The following is a 22,578-nucleotide window of genomic DNA, read 5'->3' as shown; positions in this document are numbered from 1 at the left end:
AACCTCCTCTTTTTTAAGTCGGTTAACTTACAAAAACACAAGCTATTTAATAAACTGCCGATAGCTTACGAGTATAATAGATGTAAACTGCTCATCTGTGTACACAGGTTCTTGGATATTGTGATTAAAAAATAAAAAAGCTAAGACAAAACTGTTATAATAATAATCTCGTACGTTCAGTGGTTGACCTTGTTCAAGGATTATTAAAGACTGATGTGTTTAAGTTCATTCATTTTTCTAATTTTGTGACATCTAGACGCGGCCAAACAAACATGGCCGAGTTATTTTTTGTGTTGCTTGTGGTGTGTTTACAAAGTTCTTTAGCCGGTAAGTTTATACAATAATTGGCTCGGTGTTGGTTAGTTGTTTCTTTACGAAATCAAATCAGAAATGAGGAGATCCGTAAACGAACTAAAGTCGCTGACATAGTCCGACGGATTAGCAAGCTGAAGTGGCAATAGGCAGGGCACCATAGTATGCAGAACTGATGGCCGATGGGGCATACAAGTTTTGGAGTGGAGGCCACATACCGAAAAACGCAGCGTGAGACATCCACCCACAAGGGGGACCGACGACCTGATAAAGATAGCAGGAAGGCGCTGGATGCAGGTTACCGTGCGATGTGGAAATCATTGGGAGAGGCCAGTTCAGCAGTGGACGTCCTGTGGCCGTGACAAATAATATAAAATAACTGTTACCTTCCTACAGTAACAGTTATTTTATATTATTTATACTCATTAAAACTATAGAAACTACGTTAGAGACATTCTGTCGTTATAAATAATGCAGATTCTTCTTGATATAATTCGTTGTAATTATTTTAGAGCCAGAAAAATGCGAAATAAGAGGTGTGGAGGGGGAGTGCGTGCCATTGCCCGCTTGCGAGCAATACGTGGCCCTGCTGAAGAACACCTCCTCCACGGCGGAGGGCCTGCAGCTCACCGCGGAGAGGCGGTGCGGCTTGGACGTGAGGAATGTTAAGGTATTCCTTACCCTTCCCCGCCTCTGTCGTCTGGTGGTAAGACCACCTGTCCCGGGTTCGAATCCCAGTGGGGGCAAAATACTCTTCGAAGTGATTGGTCTTACATATTTAAGATTGTCGCCAGATCAACATTGTAAACTGCGTTGTTGTGTTTTGGCAGTTGAAGCTAAGGCTATCGAATATTTCACAACTAGACGGACTCAACAGAACATGAGTTCCGTTTTAAAATTTACAAAACCCTAAAAACTATGCTACAACCAAAAATCAGTACAAATCTCATATACTTGCAGGTCTGCTGCCCTGTGGTCCAAACACAATTGTTAAGTTTCGAACAAATCGAGGAAGACCAGGACCTATATGTCGACTCCTTCCCCGGTCACGACGTCTGCGGGAGGATTCGTTTTCACCAGTATATAGGTACAACAACTTTCACAAGTGTTTGTTTATTTCTAAAAGAAGGAATTACATTAGGCATACACACGTCATGTCTGTGAACAGGCGCTGCCTTTGGGGACTGGTCAAGACGAGATCCACCTACCTTAAAAAATTTAACCTAACAACGAACAATCAAGCTAGACAGTAGGACGGCACTAGGATATACCTAATTTTGTAAAGCCACATGGAGGGAAAGCACTCCTAATACTGTAGATAGACAAAGTTGTACTCAAAGCATTCCTTTATTTGTGAAAATATAGAGAACTACAGTACAGACTCGTGAGAGACGAATTGAGTATGTATAATATTACAGTGTGCTACCTGTAATGTTACAGATTAGGTACATTACGTAGGGAATGGCTGAAATTGGGAACCGATCATTATAGAGCCTAAAAACTGATAAAAAAATTGAAATATTAAAATACTTGTAACAATGGAATCTAAAATGTTACATTTTAAGTGAATGCTCCAGGAGAATTTCAAAGTCTTTACTCTCTATAAGCTCACTCACAAAAAAGATTATGATGATTTAATTTCATTTTCTTACAGATAAATACCGTATTTTGAGCGAAGTCAGAGTCAGAAAGAGAGTCAGAAGATCAGACGTTTTTTCAGTATATAACGGTACACCAGTAATCTTGCGTGGTAAGTCTACTTCTTGCAAGCAACGTAAACCAAAGTATTCTGTTAGTGTTTAATTCTTTCTTTCTTTGATACGGTAGATCGCAGAAATTAATCCATCAATGAAATTAGGAAATAATAGCGCATGCTCCCAATATAGGTAAGAACGAAGGTGCATCATGAACTTTGGGTTATCGTGGCTTTGGCAGCTAGCCTAAAATTATTGCCTGGTAAGGGGTTGCTTGGGGGAGGCCTTTGTCCAGCAGTGGACGTCATTTGGCTGAAACGAACGAACAAAAGGGTTGCTTGGACCGGTCATTCTCTGGCCGAAGAAACTGAATGTGGGACAACAAATCACGGCTCCGTTTCATTTGGCTCCGGTGGATACCGTTTGGCTTTTAATTGTTAGGCCCCGTCTTTCTGGCGAGGAGAGTCCCACATTAACCCACTGGTCGCTCCCTTCGGCCAATGGGAATTTGCAAAGCATTTCTGAAGATTAAAACAATGGTTAATTCAATTTTACTGTTGATAGATAAGTCTTCATACATGGCGCTGCTGGGCTACAAATTGAACACCAACCTGCAGTGGCAGTGCGGAGGATCGGTGATTACAGAGAAGCACGTCCTCACGGCTGCACACTGCATCTCCAGTTCCCTGTGAGTTTCTTTGGAGATGTTTGGATTAACCCATATAATCATCATCAATTCATCATCACGTCAATACTTCCCAAATCCCACTTCAGGAGCAGAAACGAGTCATCGTATTAAATCCATGCTTGAATTTGTGTCTACTCAAGGTTCGGCCAGCCAAACCAACGTCAACGTCGCCAATGGCGATCAGATGTCATGTCAACGCATCCTGTCATCGGTCGCGGCGATCTGGGCGATATCCATTGCCAATGCACGCTTTGGTTTGGCCAAAGTCTTAGAGCCTCACCTGATATACGGTGAAAATGAGATATTCTATGACTGTAAATGAATGATGGTGATAAAATAAACTTGTGCAGAGGCACTAAAATGTATAATTTCTTTGTTTCTGCATCAGGCATGTGGTACGGGTTGGTGAGATCGATTTGGCTTTCGAGGAGGAAGACGCACAGCCCATAGATTTCTACATCAAGAAGAAAATACCCCATGAGCTGTATTCTAAATTCCAAAATGACATAGCCATAGTTGTCTTGGATGGAAGCATTAACTTCAAGGGTAACAATGAAAAACAAACGATAAATAAATATCACATTTTTCGGTCAGGTCTTTTAACGGGACTATTCCCACCTCTCGTTCCCACCACTGCAACTCCTGCCTGTGTAGCCAGGATCTACAGCTTGACCGCCACAAAAACCCAACCAATGAAGGTCAAGTTTGTCCCGGTCTTTTAAGGAAAAGGTTTAAAAGAAATTATGTTAAATTAAATCCTAAGCATCATACGAGTATCAGTAATAATTTATGAATTTAAGAGACTATCAGCAAGAAAAGTAACGAGCATTTTTTCAGAGGAACATCATGTTGGTCCCATATGCCTGCCGTTTGACGCCAAAAAGAAGATGTTGCCAGAATATAAGTTTAATAATTATAAGGGTACGTTTGTGGCTGGTTGGGGCGAAGCACCAGAAAGTAAGTTTATTTTTTCATCAATATTTTTCTGAATTATCGAAATCAAAGATCTATTCAATCAAAGATGTACCTAATGGTTAAATTATGTAATAAATATATAAATAAAATAAATAATAAAATAAAATTAAGTAATTAAATGTGAAGTTTAGACTATTTTAAAAAAAGTTGCTATAAGTTAAAATGGTTAGTACCTACCCTAATTTACTTCGCAATAGATTCCACTAATTCTTTATTTACTAAATAAATATTATTCACAGCTAGTTCAATAGAGGGTTATTTTCTTTTTAGTTTTTACAAACTTTATTTAAATATTTTATTAATGATTTTATTTCTTTGCAGAACCTGAAAGACCTACACAGCTGGCATATGCACATGTGAATATCGTTTCTACTGACGAATGCAAGAGTCTGTACGAGAACTATTCAAGGTAGGTACCTACTCTTTCAACAAAACTTCTAAAACACTGAACAATACGTACCACACACCGTTTGACCTTTCCTGAAAGTTATACCCATAGATGAAGCACGCTTACTCTGTAAATACATTTTTGAACATAGCTAGTCGCGGCCTAGCTGGGCTATTCAGGAGAGCAGAAAGAAAGAGGTTTGAACATAGTTTGATTCACTGCTCAGTTACTTTGGGTAATAGTCCCACTGGACTTTGTTAATATACTACTATGGGAGAATCATAATTGATGAACAATTTACAAGAAGTAGGTACCTTGATAGCTATAAAAAGGCAGTTGGCGTCCCCAGGGTTGCGTAGTGGGCCCACAGTCATTCTCTTCGGGATAAAATACCAACTCAATTAATTTTAACAAAAAAATAAACCGACCCTAGGATCCCATCATTAGATCCTGACTCGTTGATCTAGAGAAAAAAAAACATAGATACAGTCGAACATAGAACCTCCTCCTTTTTTTGAAGTCTGTTAAAAATACGCTCCTGATATATAATATTATGGTAATCACGCTATTTGAACCTGTGACAGTCCAGTACGCTTTATTTATTTATTTCATTTTACTTTATAGGACGATAGACGATCGTGTCTTCTGCGCTGGTGACTCCGATTTTAAACACGACTCGTGTAACGGGGACAGCGGAGGGCCGCTGGTTGCTGAATATGTAAGTTGTTATAGCTATTCCGTTGCCAAAAGGTGCCAGAAAGAAGGGCTTATGTTTTTTGCCATAGTACCCACAATTCTTCAGTTATATTCTTATTTCTCGCAACAGGTGGACGAATTCGGCTACAAGTTTTACTCCCAGCTCGGGGTCATCTCCTACGGGTACAGATGTGGCGAGGGACCCTTCGTTGGTGTGCTCACCAATGTCACCCACTTCATGCCCTGGATACGCCAGAAAGTGCTAGGGGAGAACCTGTAGTGCCTAAATGAACCTACGCGGAGAAAAGGTGATAATTAGTCCAAAGGTGTCGGTGGCGGATACCACATTTCGATATTCAAGGAACGCAAGTTCGCTCCCCGAAATAACTTTTGTTAATGATGAACCCTATTAAATAATTTGAACAAGTTTGGATTTGATTATAATAATATGAGATCGAGGAAAATGTATCATTATTGGTGGTAAGACCAGTTTTTCTGTGTGAGGATAATGCTCGCTTCCACCTTCGACCTTTGATACTAGTGGGGCCTTTTCAATTACAAAAAAGCTCGTCAAGCAGAATAAAAATGTCATACTTATAAAAAACGTTTATACATCTTTTTCATTTTTAAAGCAGGTGGGGCCGCTTATTAAAATCCCTACCACTAGGACTCCTAAGCAGTTGCCAATTCTGCCTAATGATTTATCCAGCTCTAAGGGGCCCCGTAGCTCGGACGCCCCGTATCTTGGATACGGCTGATACAGCGGTAGCTACGCCCCTGGGTGATATGATAAAGCTTCCCCTTTGTAGAAGTCTCCTATCGCGAGCGCAGCCGAATTATGATAAAATTAGGAATTACTTTATTGTTAATTCTTACCTAAGTAGGTATTTCTACTTACGATTATTAACTACTCTTTATCTAAATATGTATAACTCAAAGGTGACTGACTGACTGACTGACAGAGTGATCTATCAACGCACTAAACCACTGGACGGATCAGGCTGAAATTTGGCATGCAGGTAGATGTTATGACGTAGGCATCCGCTAAGAAAGTATTTTACGTAACTCCACCCCTAACGGGGTAAAACGAGATCCACGCGTACGAAGTCGCGGGCGGCCGCTAGTTACTCTATAAAAGTTATGAAAAACGCGAAAGTTTCAAGGTAACTTGTTTTGTTTATCCAAAAAACACTACGAAAACCTCGAGGTTATTGACTTCATTTACTTCCGGTAGAATAACATTACGTAGTAATATAATAACCTTACATTCTCCGGGATTTCCGATTACCTATTCATCCGACTATTACGTCATAATAATATTATAAGTATACCTACTAGGAATTTGCCAATGACTTTTAATTAATAGTGTATTGTCAAAGAAATGCCCAAATTCCAGCGATACCTTTATGCGCAAATTGTCAAATTCGCAAATTTTCAAGCGGTCGCAATCTGCCAAATTCGCAATTTGTCAAATTGCCAAATTCGCAAAAAGTCAAATGCGCAAATTGTCATATTCGCAAAATGTCAAGTTTTAAAAATGTCTTTAAATTACGGTTTTATGGTTTCTTATTTAAAAAACCTTAACATTTTAATGATTAAAAGTTCTGCCAATTAATTACTTGACTTTTTATTAAACCTAAACAACTGGATATTTTTAAAACTTGACATTTTGCAAATTTGACAATTTGCGCATTTGACTTTTTGCGAATTTGGCAGATTGCGACCGCTTGACAATTTGCGCATAAAGGAGTCGCTGGATTGAATTTTTAAATTTTTTTTCTTCCAGCAACTGGGCCCACCTTGAATGTTTTATTAATAAATTAAACACCACAAAATCATCACTTACCAACAGGTGAGATAAGCAAAGATACAAGCCAAGAACTTCTTCGTTGTGGATAAAAAATTCTACTGTAGAATCTTAGAATGGGCCTTTAAATGACCTCTTAAAAAGTTACTGGAAGAAAAATTATTTAAAATACAATCTAGCGACGTGGCCATGGACTAACTGGAAGACTCAGGCAGTGAGTTATTTAATTAAAATAAAAGGTATTTATTTCAGGCATAGCCCATAAAAGTGTTAGTAACAAATTAACCTACCTTTGCATCTTTTTACACTCATTATTGTGAGGTCAATCAGGAAAAACGACTGTAAAACTACAATCTACTCAACTAGGTAGTTTATTGGTGAATCGAATGCTATTTTGATTCATTCGGTGATCGATGTGATCATTATGGAATCAGCAGCTTTACGTGACATGGGTACATTCTTCAATTAGTCATTTTTGCATTTAATACATCAATCATCAATGCACGAAAACATCATTTTTATAAATTCGAGGCAGGATCTAACAGCTTACCACCAATTACTGCCAAATATAACTTTTACAGAGAGTAGGTAACAGGTTACCTTATTTTAAGGCATGGTAAGAAAGTCTTTAAATTAATCGGGGTACCTACGTGTGCTCGGTACAGACTTTCTGATTCTATGACACTGAAATTCACGAGGATGAAGTCACAGGCAGAAGCTGGTTTGCTAATACATAAATATTTTCACCCCTATTACTTTTTGAAAAAATACGAGTGTACGAAAAATAAGTATGAGTTTACACCAAACGTCATCGCTAGCGACTGCGTAAAAAAATTAAATGTATGACAGATTTTTCAGCGTTCCTAGAGGATACTTTCAAGAAAAATCTTCATAGATTTTTTGACACACTCACTAGCGACGTTTAATGTTAACTCGCACTAAGCCCACGGAACATTTCCTTAAGCAACACTACTGGTTAATAACGGCACAGAATAAGTGTTCGTTCGTTCGTTCGTTTCAGCCGAAAGGCCTCCCCCAAGGATTTCCACGAAGACCGATCTTGCGCCGCTCGCATCCAGGCACTTCCCGCGACCTTCACCAGAATAAGTGTAAATATACTTAGTACCATAACGGTTAGGTACTAAAGGAATAACGAAATTATAAAGTATCCTTCTCACCCTTCTGTGTGACACAGCCGGATTCTAGTCGACTCATGAAGACCATGCTCCGAATGCCAATAAAGTCGATTCTTAGAACAGACACAAACAAAAGTATATTTATTAATAGCGACTGAGTAGCCGAGATTTATAGCAGGAAACATAGTGACCTAAGGGCTGCCCTTGCCACAGTTAGGTTTTACTTTCCTATTAATCAGCTAGAACTTAGTTAAGAGCTTGTGCTCCTCAGGATTAATATAGAAACTTTATTTAAAGACTGTTTTAGAAAGTTTCTATTTTAATTGAAACTGACATAACTGTGCCCGCGACTTCATACCCGTGAAAATAATTTGAATAATATTTCCCGTTTTTGCAACATTTATCACATTGCTCCACCCCTGGTTGTAGTTGTAGGGTGATGTTCGATAGCATACTTAGCCTAAAGCCTTCGTCGATAAATAGGCTATCCTCAGATCATTGAAATTCTGTTCGTTCTGTTCTGGGGCACTTCTGTGATCTGAGGGGCTATTTTTTTAAATCAGAGCAGTAGTTCCTGAGATTAGCGCGTTCAAACAAGCAAACTTCTCAGTTTTTTAATATTAGAATAGATTCGGTAATGGTAGAGGGACCTTAAATGAAATCCAGAATTATGTGGGTTTTTCCTGCATAATTCAGGTCGGTGGTCACCAACTAGCAATGACCTAAATTCGTAGCTATCATTGAATAGATGACTCGATTTAATGGCGGTATGTTAGGTACTTATATGCGTCACTAACAATTAGGTAGCAACTTTTTGATATGAGTCAATAAGTAAACTGACATAGAATGAGAGTGGTTGTACTCTATCAACTTAACAAAAGACGAAAAGAAAAGTATTAGGTTCGGGTTTGATTCCAAGCAAAAAACAAGTGGAAGAAAACTGTAAATTAAATAAAATTGTCACGTCAAATTCTCGCGCAGCTTGTAAAAGTTCAGTAGATAAATTAAAGTAAAAATAAAAAGGCTTAAAAATAAATGAGTTTCTTCCGCTACGTCTTCGCTACAGCTAATAAGTTTTTTAGAATAAGCTCTAGGTGCCTACATTACATAGTTGGACGGACACAAGGGGGACCGACGACATTATAAAAGTAGCAGGAAGGCGCAGGACGCAGACCGCTATCAACCGGGCTATATGAAAAGCATTGGGGGAGGCTTAATACGAGTACCTATGTTCAGCAGTGGACGTCCTATGGCTGATATGATGATGATGATGACGTTACATAGACGTACCCTGAAAATGGCTATTCTACTCACGTGACATTATTTGAAAGAACGTTGTATTTTGTAGTTGATTCCAAATATGTATTCCTACAACATTTGGTGACCCTAGTGGTAATTTATATCGGACATTTTCCTGAGTAATGTATTGAAAATGCATCTGAATTACTACTTAATGTTGAGTCAACACACCTACGCGTGTTTTTAGAAAAAACCTCTACTAAATCTGTCACAATCAGGGCCAAGAAATCACAGTCGTCCAGATCAACATTGATAGAGTTGAATAATTCATTACGCGGACGTATTTCGTCACCAAATGGATACCTACTTACAATTCCTTTCTTATTACCGTTGATTTGACTGTACCATACCATAATCAAATTAAAAATTACACAAAAAAAAGATTGTTTGTATTGAATAGGCTCCGCCGAAACTGCTGGACTAAAAATTTCTTTCACCATTAGAATCCTACATACTTCTGATATAGGCGGTACGAAGCTCGCCGGGTCAGCTAGATTAAAAAAAAAATATTTTTCAAGACATCTCTATCTTTCTTTGGTCATTGGGTCACTTGGTTTATTTTATTGTAATGTATCAATTAATGTCTACCTACATTAACTTAAAATGACTTAAAAACTAAAATTTAAAAATTACTAATTATAAAAACTATTTACAAAATAAAAAATACTTCACCCCCAGCGCCGCAGTCAGGAATGGTGCCCAAAAGGCTGGCAGCATTGCCACGTTGAATGGCCAGGCTAATTCTCTGACCAAAATAGCTGCCAGCCTTTTGATCACCGGTCACCTCGGTGAGCCTCTTTGCCAGTTCCTTATAAAAGGAACGAGCGCTTGGACCCCATGGTCCCATAGTCTCAACCCCAAACGGCACAAATATATAACTCTCATTGAGAGCTGCATATTTGCGCCGCTTGGAGCACTCAGCCGAGGCCGCCGCCGTCTACCTGTAATATACATATTTTTGAATATTTTTTTTCTATTCTAATCTTATCTAAAAAGCATCAAGTCAAAACAACTTGCTTATTCACATGAAAGTGACCACACTGACCATCATTAAATGGTCACCCACCAGTAGGTACTTCTGTTGCCAACACTATTCATTTCCCATTCGCGAATATTACCCCAATCCCCATTCCTAAGTACTTTTTAATTTTTCATAATGCTGATTTAACCATTTAATATACTGAAGGTTAGATAAATAAATAAACAAACTTCAATTGATTCCATCACCGATCCGACCCCAATTAGTCCAGCTGTAACAAAACTATTTCGAAACGGATTCATGGAGTTGCGAAAGGCAGATCTATCTGATAAAATAATGGCATTAGCCATGGAATATTATAGTTTAGTTGTGTTCCAAATTCGGTCAACGATACACCAAAGCGATGACGATTAAACAGAGCACGATCTGCACCTTGATCCAAGGGTTCCCGGTTCTGCTGATACTTGCTCAGAAGTACAACAAATGTCTGACTACTCCATTCGAGTACAAACCCCCAAGTCCCACTCATTCCCCAGAATACTACGAGGCTTTGGATGCTCTGTACCACACTTTATTTGGCCACGGATATGAGCATGGTTACGATCACGGACATGATATTTACGGCTACGGAGACCACGGACACGGCTCGGGACATCACGGCTATGGCTCTGGCCAACAAGGGCATGACACTACCTACCACGGTTATGGGATGGGTCATCATGGACACGGCACGTCTTATCACGGCCATGGGACTGATCATCACGGACACGGGACGAGCTATCACGGGAATAAGTACCCTGGCAGCTCGTATGGGTCTAAGCCTTCTTACGGCTCGTCTTACAAGCCGTATCACGGGTACCCTGTACACCATGGACACACGTCTCACGGAGTGTATCACGGAGTTAAGAAGATGTATAATCACACGGGTGTGAAGGGTCATACGACGTACGCTCCCAATCAGACGTATAACGTACATAAGTACAAGGTGGTTGTGAAGAAACCCAAACGGGGCCATAGGGGACACAGAGGACACAAGAGGAGATCGGGGAAAATTGAAGGTAAGTAGGTAATTTAGATTAGTATTATAAGGTATAAAGGATTTCTCTAGAAAATCATAACACAGGTATATGCGTTTTAACTAAAAGCAATTACTGAGCAGTTAATCATTCCATTAATCCGCCTACCTAATATGTCAGAAGCAAATTACCACATAAATAGGTACATTCTTATGGAAAATCCTGACATTGCGTTGTTAAATGTGATTGAATATCTCATAAACAATATTTTTAATCATACAATCACAATCAACAATACTAATGTTTAATTAATTAACTGCGTACTTATTTTTCCAATCACGCTTTTTTCTTGAACTGTACAGGAATGGAATTATCTTTTTGTCACATATTATAATTATAACATTATATGTATGTACTTGTACTTAAATTCCATTATTAAGTTCGGGAAGTTCCCATTTAAACTCAAGTCTTAAAATCTCTAGTAAATAGATTTATTTTGGCTTAGTTTTTATCAGTGTCTATAACCCCTTCAGTCACTGAGAGAGACCTTTATTTACTAGTTTCTGAAACTGAGTCCCATTGGCACCCTTTGCATACGTGACCCTACAAAAGTTCATTATAAAAAAAACTCATTTATTATTGCAAATAGGCTTTTAAAAAGCACTTTTACAGTGTACTGTGTTACATTGTAACGTAAAACGCTGAAGGTAAAAGCTAGACTCGTTATTCTTCTAGTAATAAGCATCTAAAGGACGTCCTCGCGTAACTTCCGGTCTGCGCCTGCGCCTGCGCCTGCGACACTACCTCCCACTTACTCACCGCGAGCTTTCGTCCGGCATGTGACGTCACGGTCGTCACAGCGGAAATTTCGAATACGTCTCGAACGACGTCATAGCTATAAATTATTTTGCTTTATTGTTCAATTTCACGGAATGTTAATGAGTGAATATTATTATATTTTTATCTTATGTATAAAATTGTTAGGGTAAACAAAGTATGAAATAATTTTATTCAGGAATTTTCATTATGTTATGATGTCTAATGCATCGATGGCTGACAATAGTGACTGAGTTTCTTGCGCTGCTTCTTCTCAGCACTGACCCATTTATTGTCCTGAAGCAGTGGTAGGGTTAATACTGGGACGTGTAAAAGTGCTTTTTTAAAGCCTATTTGCAGAAATAAAAGAGTTTTGTGAGTTTTATGAAACCACCCAAACCCATAGGTTTGTGACATGCCTCACATCGGAAATTTACCAAAATAGCTGGGCCGATACGCATGAGTCCACATGCCCTCCAAAACACGGCAACGTCGTTGTTATCTCACAATCAGATTTATTCAAATCTCACTTTAAAGTTATTTTCCACCCATCTGAATGTGTGCATCGAACCCGATAACACAAGCTTCGTACTTTTTAATCACTGGTCCACGAGGACATCACCTAACTTTAAAAAAAAGACAATTAAAATTGGTACCCTGTGGCCTGTGGCATATTAGTGTACCATTTTGATTTGTCTGATACAATATTTCGAACTATAATAAGAAATTAAGTTTAAGATTTTATCTTGTTTTAAAGACTCTTACTACAAATCGCATACTTAATTTGATGTCTGCTCCGTTGACCTAGCAAAATTTTAGAATCCTTTTTTGCCTGTAATTTTACTGCACCAATAAAAATATTGCTTAAATAACGTAATTAAAACGACTTGCACTATTTTAAACTCCATAACTTCATTGCATCCTTCTACTTTTGGTATTTTCTCATGGTCCCAATGAATCATCTTCATGATAGTGTTAACTACCCACCGTATCACATAAAATTGATGATAACCGGGTACCCCTGGGCATGACACATTATAGTGTTAAGTAGCCGGTAACTGTGACGTCTGTGTCGGTCAGCTAATAACTCGATGTCGGTCAAGATCAACGCCATTTGACACCACGTCGCGACGGTCAGTGCGCGTTTTTGTCCTTTCCGCGTGCGAACGCGCGTCTCACAAGCGTTTTTTACACGCCGCGCATCGCGTAGTTTAACTTTTAACTTGAAGAAATCAACACGCACGCATGAAATGGCTTATGTGATCAAATTGTTGTGCGTTTGTTTGTGTGTTAGTGCGGTGACGTGTCAGTTCGGTGAGTGGGTTTTGGAAATTACGAAATAATTATTTTTAAGTGTTTATTTGTGATCTGACCTTGATAGTGCACGTAATACACGATTCATAAATTTTAATATCACCGGTTCAGTCTAATAACAATAAGCATACACACCTATGAAACAAAAACTAAACCTTTAAAAAATTCAGCAATAAACAAAATAATTATGCAAGTAATAACAACGCAAAACCGGTTTTATAATTAATAATAAACGCAGATACCTAATATTCATAATAATACTACAGTTATTATGACGATAAAATTGATGTTATTTCCCTAAACTTTAAATTTACAATGCGCGAAATCAACGAAGTGTAGTTTTTTTGCCAAAACGGGTTTTTAGCGAGAACCGGTGTAGATTATGCACACATTAGATTCGATATCCTTTGCTGTATAGATAGAAAATTTAGCACGCGAGCAAAATAACTGAATTACATTAAATATCATCATCCTTTAGGCTGTCGATGTAGATATTTGGCTTCAACGGACAAAAATATAAAACATCATATTAAAATTGATGGTTATTATTCAAAAAAGAAGTTTAAATACAATTTTTTTTTTAAAATACAATAATAAACATTAAAAACTATGATAAAATAAAATTACCTTGCACTGACTCACTTTTTGGAGTTTGTATTTGCTGCACTTCTTATGGTCTACATGAAAAAAAAAGCATAAAGGCGCCTTAAAGCGTTTGAAAATGAGACCATAGCAACCATAGATAGTTTAATCAAAAACATAACCCTCCTTCTGGCGCAGTCGGGTAAATAATACTTCTAGTTAGACATAACTTCCTAAAAGTAGGTAAAGGCTAAGTCTATCCAAACATATACGAAATTATTTTCTGGCCTTGACTACCAACTCAAGTTTATTAAGATTGTTAAATAAATATTAGGTAAGTAGGTGCGTGATTTTAAAAGACACAAAAAGCTTGGTAGTAAAACCTCTAGTCATTTGAAATACAAAAACTATCAAACAGCGTTTAAAAATATTACGTTTCTAAAAACTTCCTGAATCGAATTATTTCATTTATTTTATTGAAATACATAACTAATAAGTACTTATATCAGTATCAGTAGGTAGTTATTGAGTATTGACGACATTGTCATAACAATCCTTGAAAGTAAATTCATATCAAAATAACCATTTTCATTGACCTATTTAAGTGTAAGATAAATTATGCGAGTGTATATTTACCGTATATAGGTAAATTACTAAATATATTTCTTTCCTTAAACTATGTATTTATTTATGAGCTAGTACAGCCAGTCTAGACAGCCAGTCTAGCCTAAATCGATAAAAAATACCTAATTAGCAATTACTTTAATTTTATCAAAACAAAACATAGGTAACTTTTGTCCAATTCATATTTTTGACGCACAAAAACCGATTAACTTTATGGCTATAGCTTAAAAATTAAAATTTATAAAAACGTGAACTTAACCTGTCAATGAATAATGCGACTTATTTAATAACAGCTGTGAAAGAAAAAAGCTAATAAAAAACAAATGACGTGAGACGTCAAATCCAAGGTCATCATCACATCATGTCAATGACCTGACTTTTGATTGGGCACTGGACAATACTAGAGCCTCAGACGGAACCATGCTTCGGTTACATAACAGTAAAAACCAGTCAATAGAACTTGTGTTAATTTGCTAAAATAAGTTCAGCAAGACGAGGGAAAAACAAAAAGTAACTAACTAAATACAAACAAAACATAACCAAAAGTTAAGGACCTATTAATTAATTGTCATCATTAAATTAATTATTGATTTTTCATACTCGTTAGCTTTAAAAACCACTAAAAATATTATGTTAAGTTACTTTTTAATCATTTATACATTTCATATTTAGGTATTAGTAAGTGCTTACTCTTAGATTTACTTATTAAACTTATGTCCACATACAGAAAACAATCGTTGCACTCACTATTAACATTATCCCTAGCAAAATGAATAATATTGTGCACCATGATAAGTATAGTAATTTCCGCTTAAATTAAAACCAACTATTGTGCTAAATCATTATCGAAATCTACCTACAAACAGGTAAAGTATAGTGATTTATGAAAAACGACGACCATTCATGTTTGTTATTGTTTTTCCGTCGCCATAACGATGTTGTTTTGCAATGATTGTATTTAACCTAAAGTTGTTATAAGATGGCAAACAACAGTAATAAACTACTAATAAAATATACAAAGTAAATCCCCTCAAAATGCAAACAAATATTATCATTCGTGTATCATTAGAGCAATTTGCATCAAAGCAATTTAGTATTTCGGAAAATCTGGCCAATTTTCAGCCAATGCCATCCATCTATTTTAGGAAAAACCTCAGGCAATGACATTTATTTTTCGAGGTATGCTATTTGTTCACAAACGAAGGCTTATTTGTAACGTAAATATGAGCAGTAGTGTATTAAAATATCTAAATATATAAAAGGAGAAACTGACTGACTGACTGACAGATCAACGCACAGCCTAAACGGCTAAACGTAGGCACTTGAAATTTGGAAGGGACGTAGCTTAGGTACCGTAGAGGTGCACTAAGAAAGGAATCCCCGAAATTACCACGGGAACGGGAATTAGCGGGAAAAACGGGATTCACGCGTACGAAGTCGCGGGCGGCCGCTAGTTTATAATAAAACTAACTTAATGGGTCAGCATAGATGCAGCTTTTTAAATGTAGTGTATTATTTATTATTGTAGTTTATGTATTATAATAACTACCTAACTGCACAAATGAAACTAAAACGGTCTAAATGGACATAAAACAAAAAAAAACCTAAAACAATCGAATAAACTTAACTAGCTAGAAATATTACAAATATTGTATTTGTATAACTATTGAATGCTTAAAGATATGCTTACAACGCTGTTAGAGCTTTAGCACAATAATAATAAACACCGCACTAAGATAAAATAAATAGCGAAGCTTGTTAATTGTAGGTAGGAAGAATATTCAAATATTATTATGTATCTAAAACAGCTTATTTTGCAACCAAATAGGTTTCTTCCCTCAAAGGGAAGATCGCCGGTATTCAACCCCCTTCCAATATGGACTCAACCTGCTCAACCCCAGAAGAATCACAAATAGACTCACAGGACTTCTCCAGGTGATGCCCGAGAACGAAAATACCAACCCTGCATACGTATACCCCTTCCGAAGCCCGGGGATCTCCACTGAAAACCAAAACACAAACAGTTATCCATACCAGAATGGCCAAAACTACAACCAAGGAAACTATGGATACCAAAACCAGTACCCAGGCTATGGGTACAATAACCAAGGGTATAACCCAAATTATGGATACAACCAAAATGGTGGAAATCCTGTAGTATTCCCCACATCTCCTCCAGATGGCACTGCTGTTAATTTTGTAAATAATAATGGCGAATACACGGAATCGAATCCTGACATTAACAATTCTGGTACAGCAGTAAACTTTGTGAACAATAATGACGGGCAGTACACTGAATCTAATCCTTCAAACTATTATCCTGGCCAATTTAAAGATCCTACAGGCAATGGCAATTACCAGAACAATAACGGAGATAACGAGCAAGAAGGAAAAGACAACGGGGATATAAACTTGCCAACAGGAGGGGCGGAGAGTAATACACCAAATGCATCACCGGCTGAAATTCCTAATATTCCACCTCCAGGAATTCCAATTGCTTCACCAGCTGAAATTCCCAATGTTCCACCTCCAGGAATCCCAAGTTCCTCACCTGCTGAAATTCCCACTGATCCTCCAGCGGGGATCCCAAATAATTCGCCTGCTGAAATTCCTAATGTCCCTCCACCTGGAATCCCGAATTCACCCGCTGAGATTCCAAGCGTGCCACCTGCTGGAATACCAAATAAACCACCTGCTGAAATTCCAAATGTACCGCCAGCTGGAATCCCGAATGCCCTCTCAACGAAAGCTCCGGCATCATACACAGAACTGCCAGTTCTGACACCAGTTCCTGATTCGGAGAAACGTAATAACTTCAACTTTGGATCGGCGGGATTATTCAGTAAATGTTACTTTTTTATGTTCATGCACTTTTATGTTTCTGTTTAGTCCATTTTTATAAACTTTCGGAATTTTTCAGTAAAGTTCTAAAGCCCGGTCCGTGAGCACGTAGAATTTTGTCCAATGACCCCTAACTACCCATTCTTATCGCTCGCGCGTAATTATGTTGCTATCGCGCTCACACACTCACTGCGGGTGCCAGTCGCACAGTCGCGACAGCAATATAATTACGCGCGAGCGATAAGGATGGGTAGCTAGGGGTCATTGGACAAAATTCTACGTGCTCACGGACCAGACTATAAAATGTGCAACTAACCAATATAAAAATGGACTAAAATAAACCTGTTTGGTTTGTGTTTGGGATGTGACTAACTGCATAGCTTCCAACATAGTTTCTATTGCTTGTCAAATCTGCCATCTAAGGACTTACTATAGCTCGCTTTTGTGACTAAAATACACCGCTACTAATTTTATAACTAGTGACACTATTTTGGGGGCTGATTGTGGTGTTATATGGGACTAACATCGAAAAGTCAATTAAAATAATTAACAGATCAGCTTTTACAATTACGAGTAATGGAATATTTTATTGTTTTGAGTTTTCGATATTGGTCTCTTACCACCACACACCACAGATCAAAGAAAGTTTTTTGAATATTAAAGTATGTAAGATGTTCTGTTGTTTGCTCTGTACAGAAAACTGATTGATTAGTCATCATCCTTATACGCCAAATTATCGATTCCTTGCATGGCCACAGAACGAGCGTAATTACTGTGCTTAGATCATTCAATTAAGCCAATTTTAGGTTTAGCTAATCTCGGTTTAACCCGCGTAGAAGTTTTTAAAATTTTTTCGTTCAATTCTACTATTCTTGCGACTTTGTCCAGAATTCAGAATTTTGGTTTATAATATTTGTTTGTGTAAAAATACTACCAAAACCCCGACTTTTCCTGTCAATCAAAAACAAACTTAATCCTGACTCCACAAAAAAGAAATCAGTCGAGCCGTTCTCAACTTATGAATAGTCAAATAGCAATAAATTTTTATTTTTATAGGCGTCCTCCATGTAGGTAGTTGATGGTTTTATTTATAAAATTTTGCATAAACAGTTTAAACCATGACGTCTGTCGACACAATTTAAAGTTTTAAACGCTAAAATATTGCCATGACGTTATAACCACACCTATGATCAAAGTGTACCTAATAATAGCCACTTAGCTTTTTTTACTATATTTGTAGGGGAGAGGGGGGCAGCTTTGAACAATTTTCATAGTTTATTAAATATCTTCTAAATTTGACGGATTTCATTCATTTTTTCTTCCTAGATAGATGTCATGGTTATCACACAACAAAATAATGATGTTCTTCTTAATTGTTCATGAACGCTTATTAAGATATTTAGATTTTTGCACAGACCTGTAAATGTTCAAAACTGCCCCGTAGTCGGAGCAGCCTTGAACACGCATGGGGCAGTTTTGAATTAGTATTTTTTTCAATGAAATAAAACTGAATATTTATTAATGTGTATTTTTTAAATAATTAATAAACAAAATTCTAAATGATCAGTGTCATTTGGGATCAATTTAACATGTTTATTTTATTTTAAATCACTCTGTACAAAGTAACACAGAACTTAGGGATATTATTAAAAAAAAGTAAATATAAGATATATCAATTAACTAAATACTAATAAACTTTCTGTTTAATGACACATCAAAGACAAAAAACTGCATAATTTAAAAAATATCAATCAACTACTAAAATTAGCTTTTGACCGGACTTCACCCAGCTTGAAATTTTATCTGTTACAGTAAAGCAATCTGCTTATTTTTTATGTAAGAACCTTCTACGAAGTATTAGAAAACTTAAAGTTTCATAATACCACTGAAAAAAGAAAATTGATAAAGTTCAAAGGTGCCCCAACCATTTCGTTCAAAGCTGCCCCAAGGGTATATTTCCAGAAAAAAACATAAATTTCATAACGGAACATGCTTTTATGTTGTAATTTCTTATCAAATCTTCATTGAAACTATTTAAACTTCCATATAGTAAACAAACCACTCACTATTTTATAAAACTACGTCCACAAAAACTTTAGAACCAAAATAAAAAAGTGCGAAACTGGCAGTCAAAAACAAAAAAGCACTTTTACTGGTTAACTTATAGTTAAATATTAAAAATGAGATGTGACAGCTATGCGCATCAGTGCTGGCAATATAAATTATGATTTATACCATTGTAGCCTAAACCAGTGATTTTTAAATTCATTTGTTCTAAGCTGCCCCTGTCCAAAGCTGCCCCCCTCTCCCCTATAATCGAAAAACTTTTTACAAATTAAGAAATTTATTTATATAATAAAATAGCGAAGGCAAAGGCAAAAATAATGCTCGGGAAATAATAATAATATTATGGTTTATGATTATACACATGATAGTTCAGTATTTTTATGATGTTGATATTGCTAAAACTAAGACACTCGAAAATTGGTTCTGAACTGCGATGACCTACTCGTGTCTAGATAATAAGAGCAATTAAGTATTAATTATGTAATTTAGTAACTTAAGATATCTCCATCCTAAAGACTATTTCAAAACTCAGTATAGATACTTAACATTTTATTGACATCATACCAAACGAGTGTCGTGAACATAAAATATTATTAATATATTGGAAAAAGAATATTCCATAGTGTTAGTTTTATATTTTCCTCGTCTTAGAATTCCATTGGTGTCTTGATATTTTCCTAAAAGATTGCCCATCACAGGCGTCGAATCTCAATTAAATCACGTCAGCTGGACAAAGACGCCGTGTCACCGGTGTCAACGCGACCTTGCTTTGGATCTATCGGAAAAAACATCGATCAAGGCACACACTATACATAATGTATAGCTGTGGATCGAACAGCAGGTTCTGCGGCTAAGGTTGCCAGTCCAATTTTCCCCGGATTTTTCCTAGTTTTGATGGCGTTCGAGGAATACATTAAAATTTATCGAAGTAAAGAGCAATAAAGATGCCTTATGGTTGCACTGCAACAAAAAGCCCTAATCGAATGCATATTTTGTCGTCCTTAAATCGAATAGTTAAATATGTCTAAACCTGAAGTACCTACTGTAATTTGTAATTTAACTCAAAAAAAACTTTACATGGTTTACTACATATGTGCAACATAATCTAAAGAAGGCTACCGTACTCTTTATGGCACAAAACTCTTTTTTATAATAGGCACAAGCCAGGATGTAATATTCAGGCAGGGACTATGTCGAGTCATACGAATTACTTACAATATTTTCATAGTTTTTATTATTGTTGATGTCAGTTAGTTATTTCCGCGATATTTTCCTTGTTAAGGTCAATCTATAGCATTATGTTTTCTGTTTCATTTATGTACTTGTCCATTTATTATGTGATAGTTTTTAATTTTGATTCATTATTAAATCAGAACGAAATAAAATTTGACGATATAAAAGTTCAAAAGTTCAATTTCATTAGTCTCCTTGTATATCAATTGCGTAATTTGTATTCAACACCTCATTTACATAAAACCATGCCATCTACATTGTAACTAATGACTTGATCATCTTCATTCCGGTTACAATGCTATGCAAAATGGCCTTATATTACCTACCATCTTTGACATTTACATTTTAAATTATATTATGACGCGGCATAAAGATGATTTTGAGTTATAAGAAACGGGACTTTCCCTTCCTTCGTTCCCACTACTGCCTCTCATGAGTTGCCAGGATCTAAACCTTGACCAATTAAACTCTAACCCTAACCGTAATTAAGTTCTCTGTTTCTGTAGATAATTTCACACGGCATTAAGTTCGCCATTTGTACCAAATAAAGGTTTAACGTGTCAAATAAAGGTTTTTCTTTCTTTCTTCTTTCTACCGCGATTTTTGTGTGAAATAAACCTTTTAAATAACTAAGTAAGTTAGTTCCGGGTTCGAAACTAAAGGAAAGTTAAGTATTTTCGGAACAGCCAGTGCAAACGCCAACGTAATCATTAATTTTAACTATTATATGAAAGTCAAAATATTCAAAACTCATTGAGGAAATTCATCATCTACTTAGTAGTAATTGGTCAGCATCAGCTGCTTATGATTAATCCACACAATAAAACAACTTGCCCTCTAAAATTTTACCTACCCATATATAATTTGAGTAGGTAGGCACTTGCCTCACGATAATAATCTTCAATTCACACAGTAAGAACAACAACAATTTGGAATGATACAAGACGTGGTTTTACCGACAAACAAAAAGCATGGTCAGATTGATGCACTCAATGGCTGTTTTACGACCACGACCAGTTTTCCTTGAGCGGACTGATGGTTGTGAATGCGGTTTTAGATAATAGGCCACATGTGGTCACGTTTACCTGAACTGTAATATGAGCTAGAAGAAAAATTGCAACTTTTGTGAGCAGCATAGGGCAAAAAAAATAAAGCATCAATTCCTTCCAGTCTTAAAATTGAGTTATTATAGTTGTGTCAAAGACTCGCTACCGATGGCCGATGGGGCAATAAAACTTTCGTGCGTTAGCTTTAGTGAGCAATCAGTCGGCAAATGTTATGTTGATAGTGCAAAAAATTTAAAGCATCGATTACAGCTTCCAGTCCTAAAATTGAGTTATGAATATTCATATTCACTATAATTTGCTAATGGACTAAAACCTGTTGTTAGTTAACAGCCCACCTACCAATTATAGCATTCTATATGAACTCAATATTAATATGTACTTATTTGACAAAATATTTAGACCGCGATCGTTCTAACAATGTAACTATTATACTGTAATTTTATATTTATCTAGATTCTAGACTAAGCTGAAAAAGTATTTGAACCAGTTTGACCGCTTGTTGATAAAGTTTCAAATATCATGTTTCGATTTTCATTTACCTGATAAATAAGTAGGCTAACAGCTAACAGGGACGTTTGATATACCTACGTATATTTTCAATCACGATGCATCTTTTACTAACCACTGTATTGGTCATTGAGCAAACAGTTAGTGCCACTACTCGATCTGTCAACAGCTAACTATGCAATTTAAATAGAAGCCTTCTAATAGTATTTGTTAGTAAATACAGGCTAATGAGTCGGTCATGGCTGTGAGTTCTTGGTATACTGTGAAGTCCACTTTCCACCATGAATCTTGAAACTAGCTTACAGCCCTTACATGAAATATAGAGGCAATTTAACGTCGCAAATTATCTATGAGTTGCTATAAATGTAGCTAGTAGAGATGATGGCACATCGAGCTAAGAACGGTGGCATCTTGTGTAATTGTATTAGATGCAATATTGCAACAAAAATCTGTACATGATGTTGAACGTTTCAGTATAAATAAATGTAGGTAGTTATAGCAACTTAAAGGGTGAACTATTTCATGATCGTTATACTA

At 36.7% G+C, this 22,578-nt stretch overlaps 3 protein-coding genes across 4 annotated transcripts in view; all 3 read left to right on the top strand.

Annotated features, from left to right (window-relative positions):
- Positions 1 to 31: 31 nt before the first annotated feature.
- LOC135081681 (venom protease-like) lies at positions 32 to 5,180 on the top strand. The gene is made up of 10 exons (XM_063976468.1): positions 32 to 327; positions 825 to 982; positions 1,273 to 1,399; positions 1,967 to 2,062; positions 2,571 to 2,694; positions 3,083 to 3,240; positions 3,532 to 3,651; positions 3,991 to 4,078; positions 4,682 to 4,775; positions 4,884 to 5,180. The coding sequence occupies exons 1-10, from the start codon at positions 273 to 275 to the stop codon at positions 5,031 to 5,033; spliced, it is 1,170 nt and encodes a 389-aa protein (XP_063832538.1). The 5' UTR covers positions 32 to 272; the 3' UTR covers positions 5,034 to 5,180.
- Positions 5,181 to 10,377: 5,197 nt separating this feature from the next.
- LOC135081911 (uncharacterized) lies at positions 10,378 to 11,040 on the top strand. The gene has a single exon (XM_063976693.1). The coding sequence runs from the start codon at positions 10,378 to 10,380 to the stop codon at positions 11,038 to 11,040; it is 663 nt and encodes a 220-aa protein (XP_063832763.1).
- A 1,888-nt stretch (positions 11,041 to 12,928) lies between these two features.
- LOC135081672 (uncharacterized) overlaps positions 12,929 to 22,578 on the top strand; it is a 30,421-nt gene continuing 20,771 nt past the window's right edge. Inside the window, exons 1-2 of one of the 2 annotated variants that reach the window (XM_063976444.1) lie at positions 12,929 to 13,120; positions 16,155 to 17,168. In XM_063976444.1, the coding sequence (XP_063832514.1) occupies positions 13,057 to 13,120; positions 16,155 to 17,168 (1,078 nt within the window). In that variant the 5' untranslated portion in view covers positions 12,929 to 13,056. The remainder of the gene's footprint in view (positions 13,121 to 16,154; positions 17,169 to 22,578) is intronic. The other variant, XM_063976442.1, reaches the window with a different exon arrangement.

Source organism: Ostrinia nubilalis, chromosome 20, assembly GCF_963855985.1.
Source record: "Ostrinia nubilalis chromosome 20, ilOstNubi1.1, whole genome shotgun sequence".
Classification (NCBI taxonomy): Eukaryota; Metazoa; Arthropoda; class Insecta; order Lepidoptera; family Crambidae; genus Ostrinia; species Ostrinia nubilalis.
Note: the sequence above shows the minus strand (reverse complement) of the source record. Positions and strands in the feature narration are given on the sequence as shown.

Excerpts from the sequence above, each read along its gene's own strand:
- LOC135081911 (XM_063976693.1), top strand. The coding sequence starts at position 10,378 with ATGACGATTAAACAGAGCACGATCTGCACCTTGATCCAAGGGTTCCCG.
- LOC135081681 (XM_063976468.1), top strand. The coding sequence starts at position 273 with ATGGCCGAGTTATTTTTTGTGTTGCTTGTGGTGTGTTTACAAAGTTCT. Across the intron at positions 328-824 it reads TTTACAAAGTTCTTTAGCCG|AGCCAGAAAAATGCGAAATA; the intron begins GTAAGTTTATAC and ends TAATTATTTTAG. Across the intron at positions 3,241-3,531 it reads TGGAAGCATTAACTTCAAGG|AGGAACATCATGTTGGTCCC; the intron begins GTAACAATGAAA and ends GCATTTTTTCAG.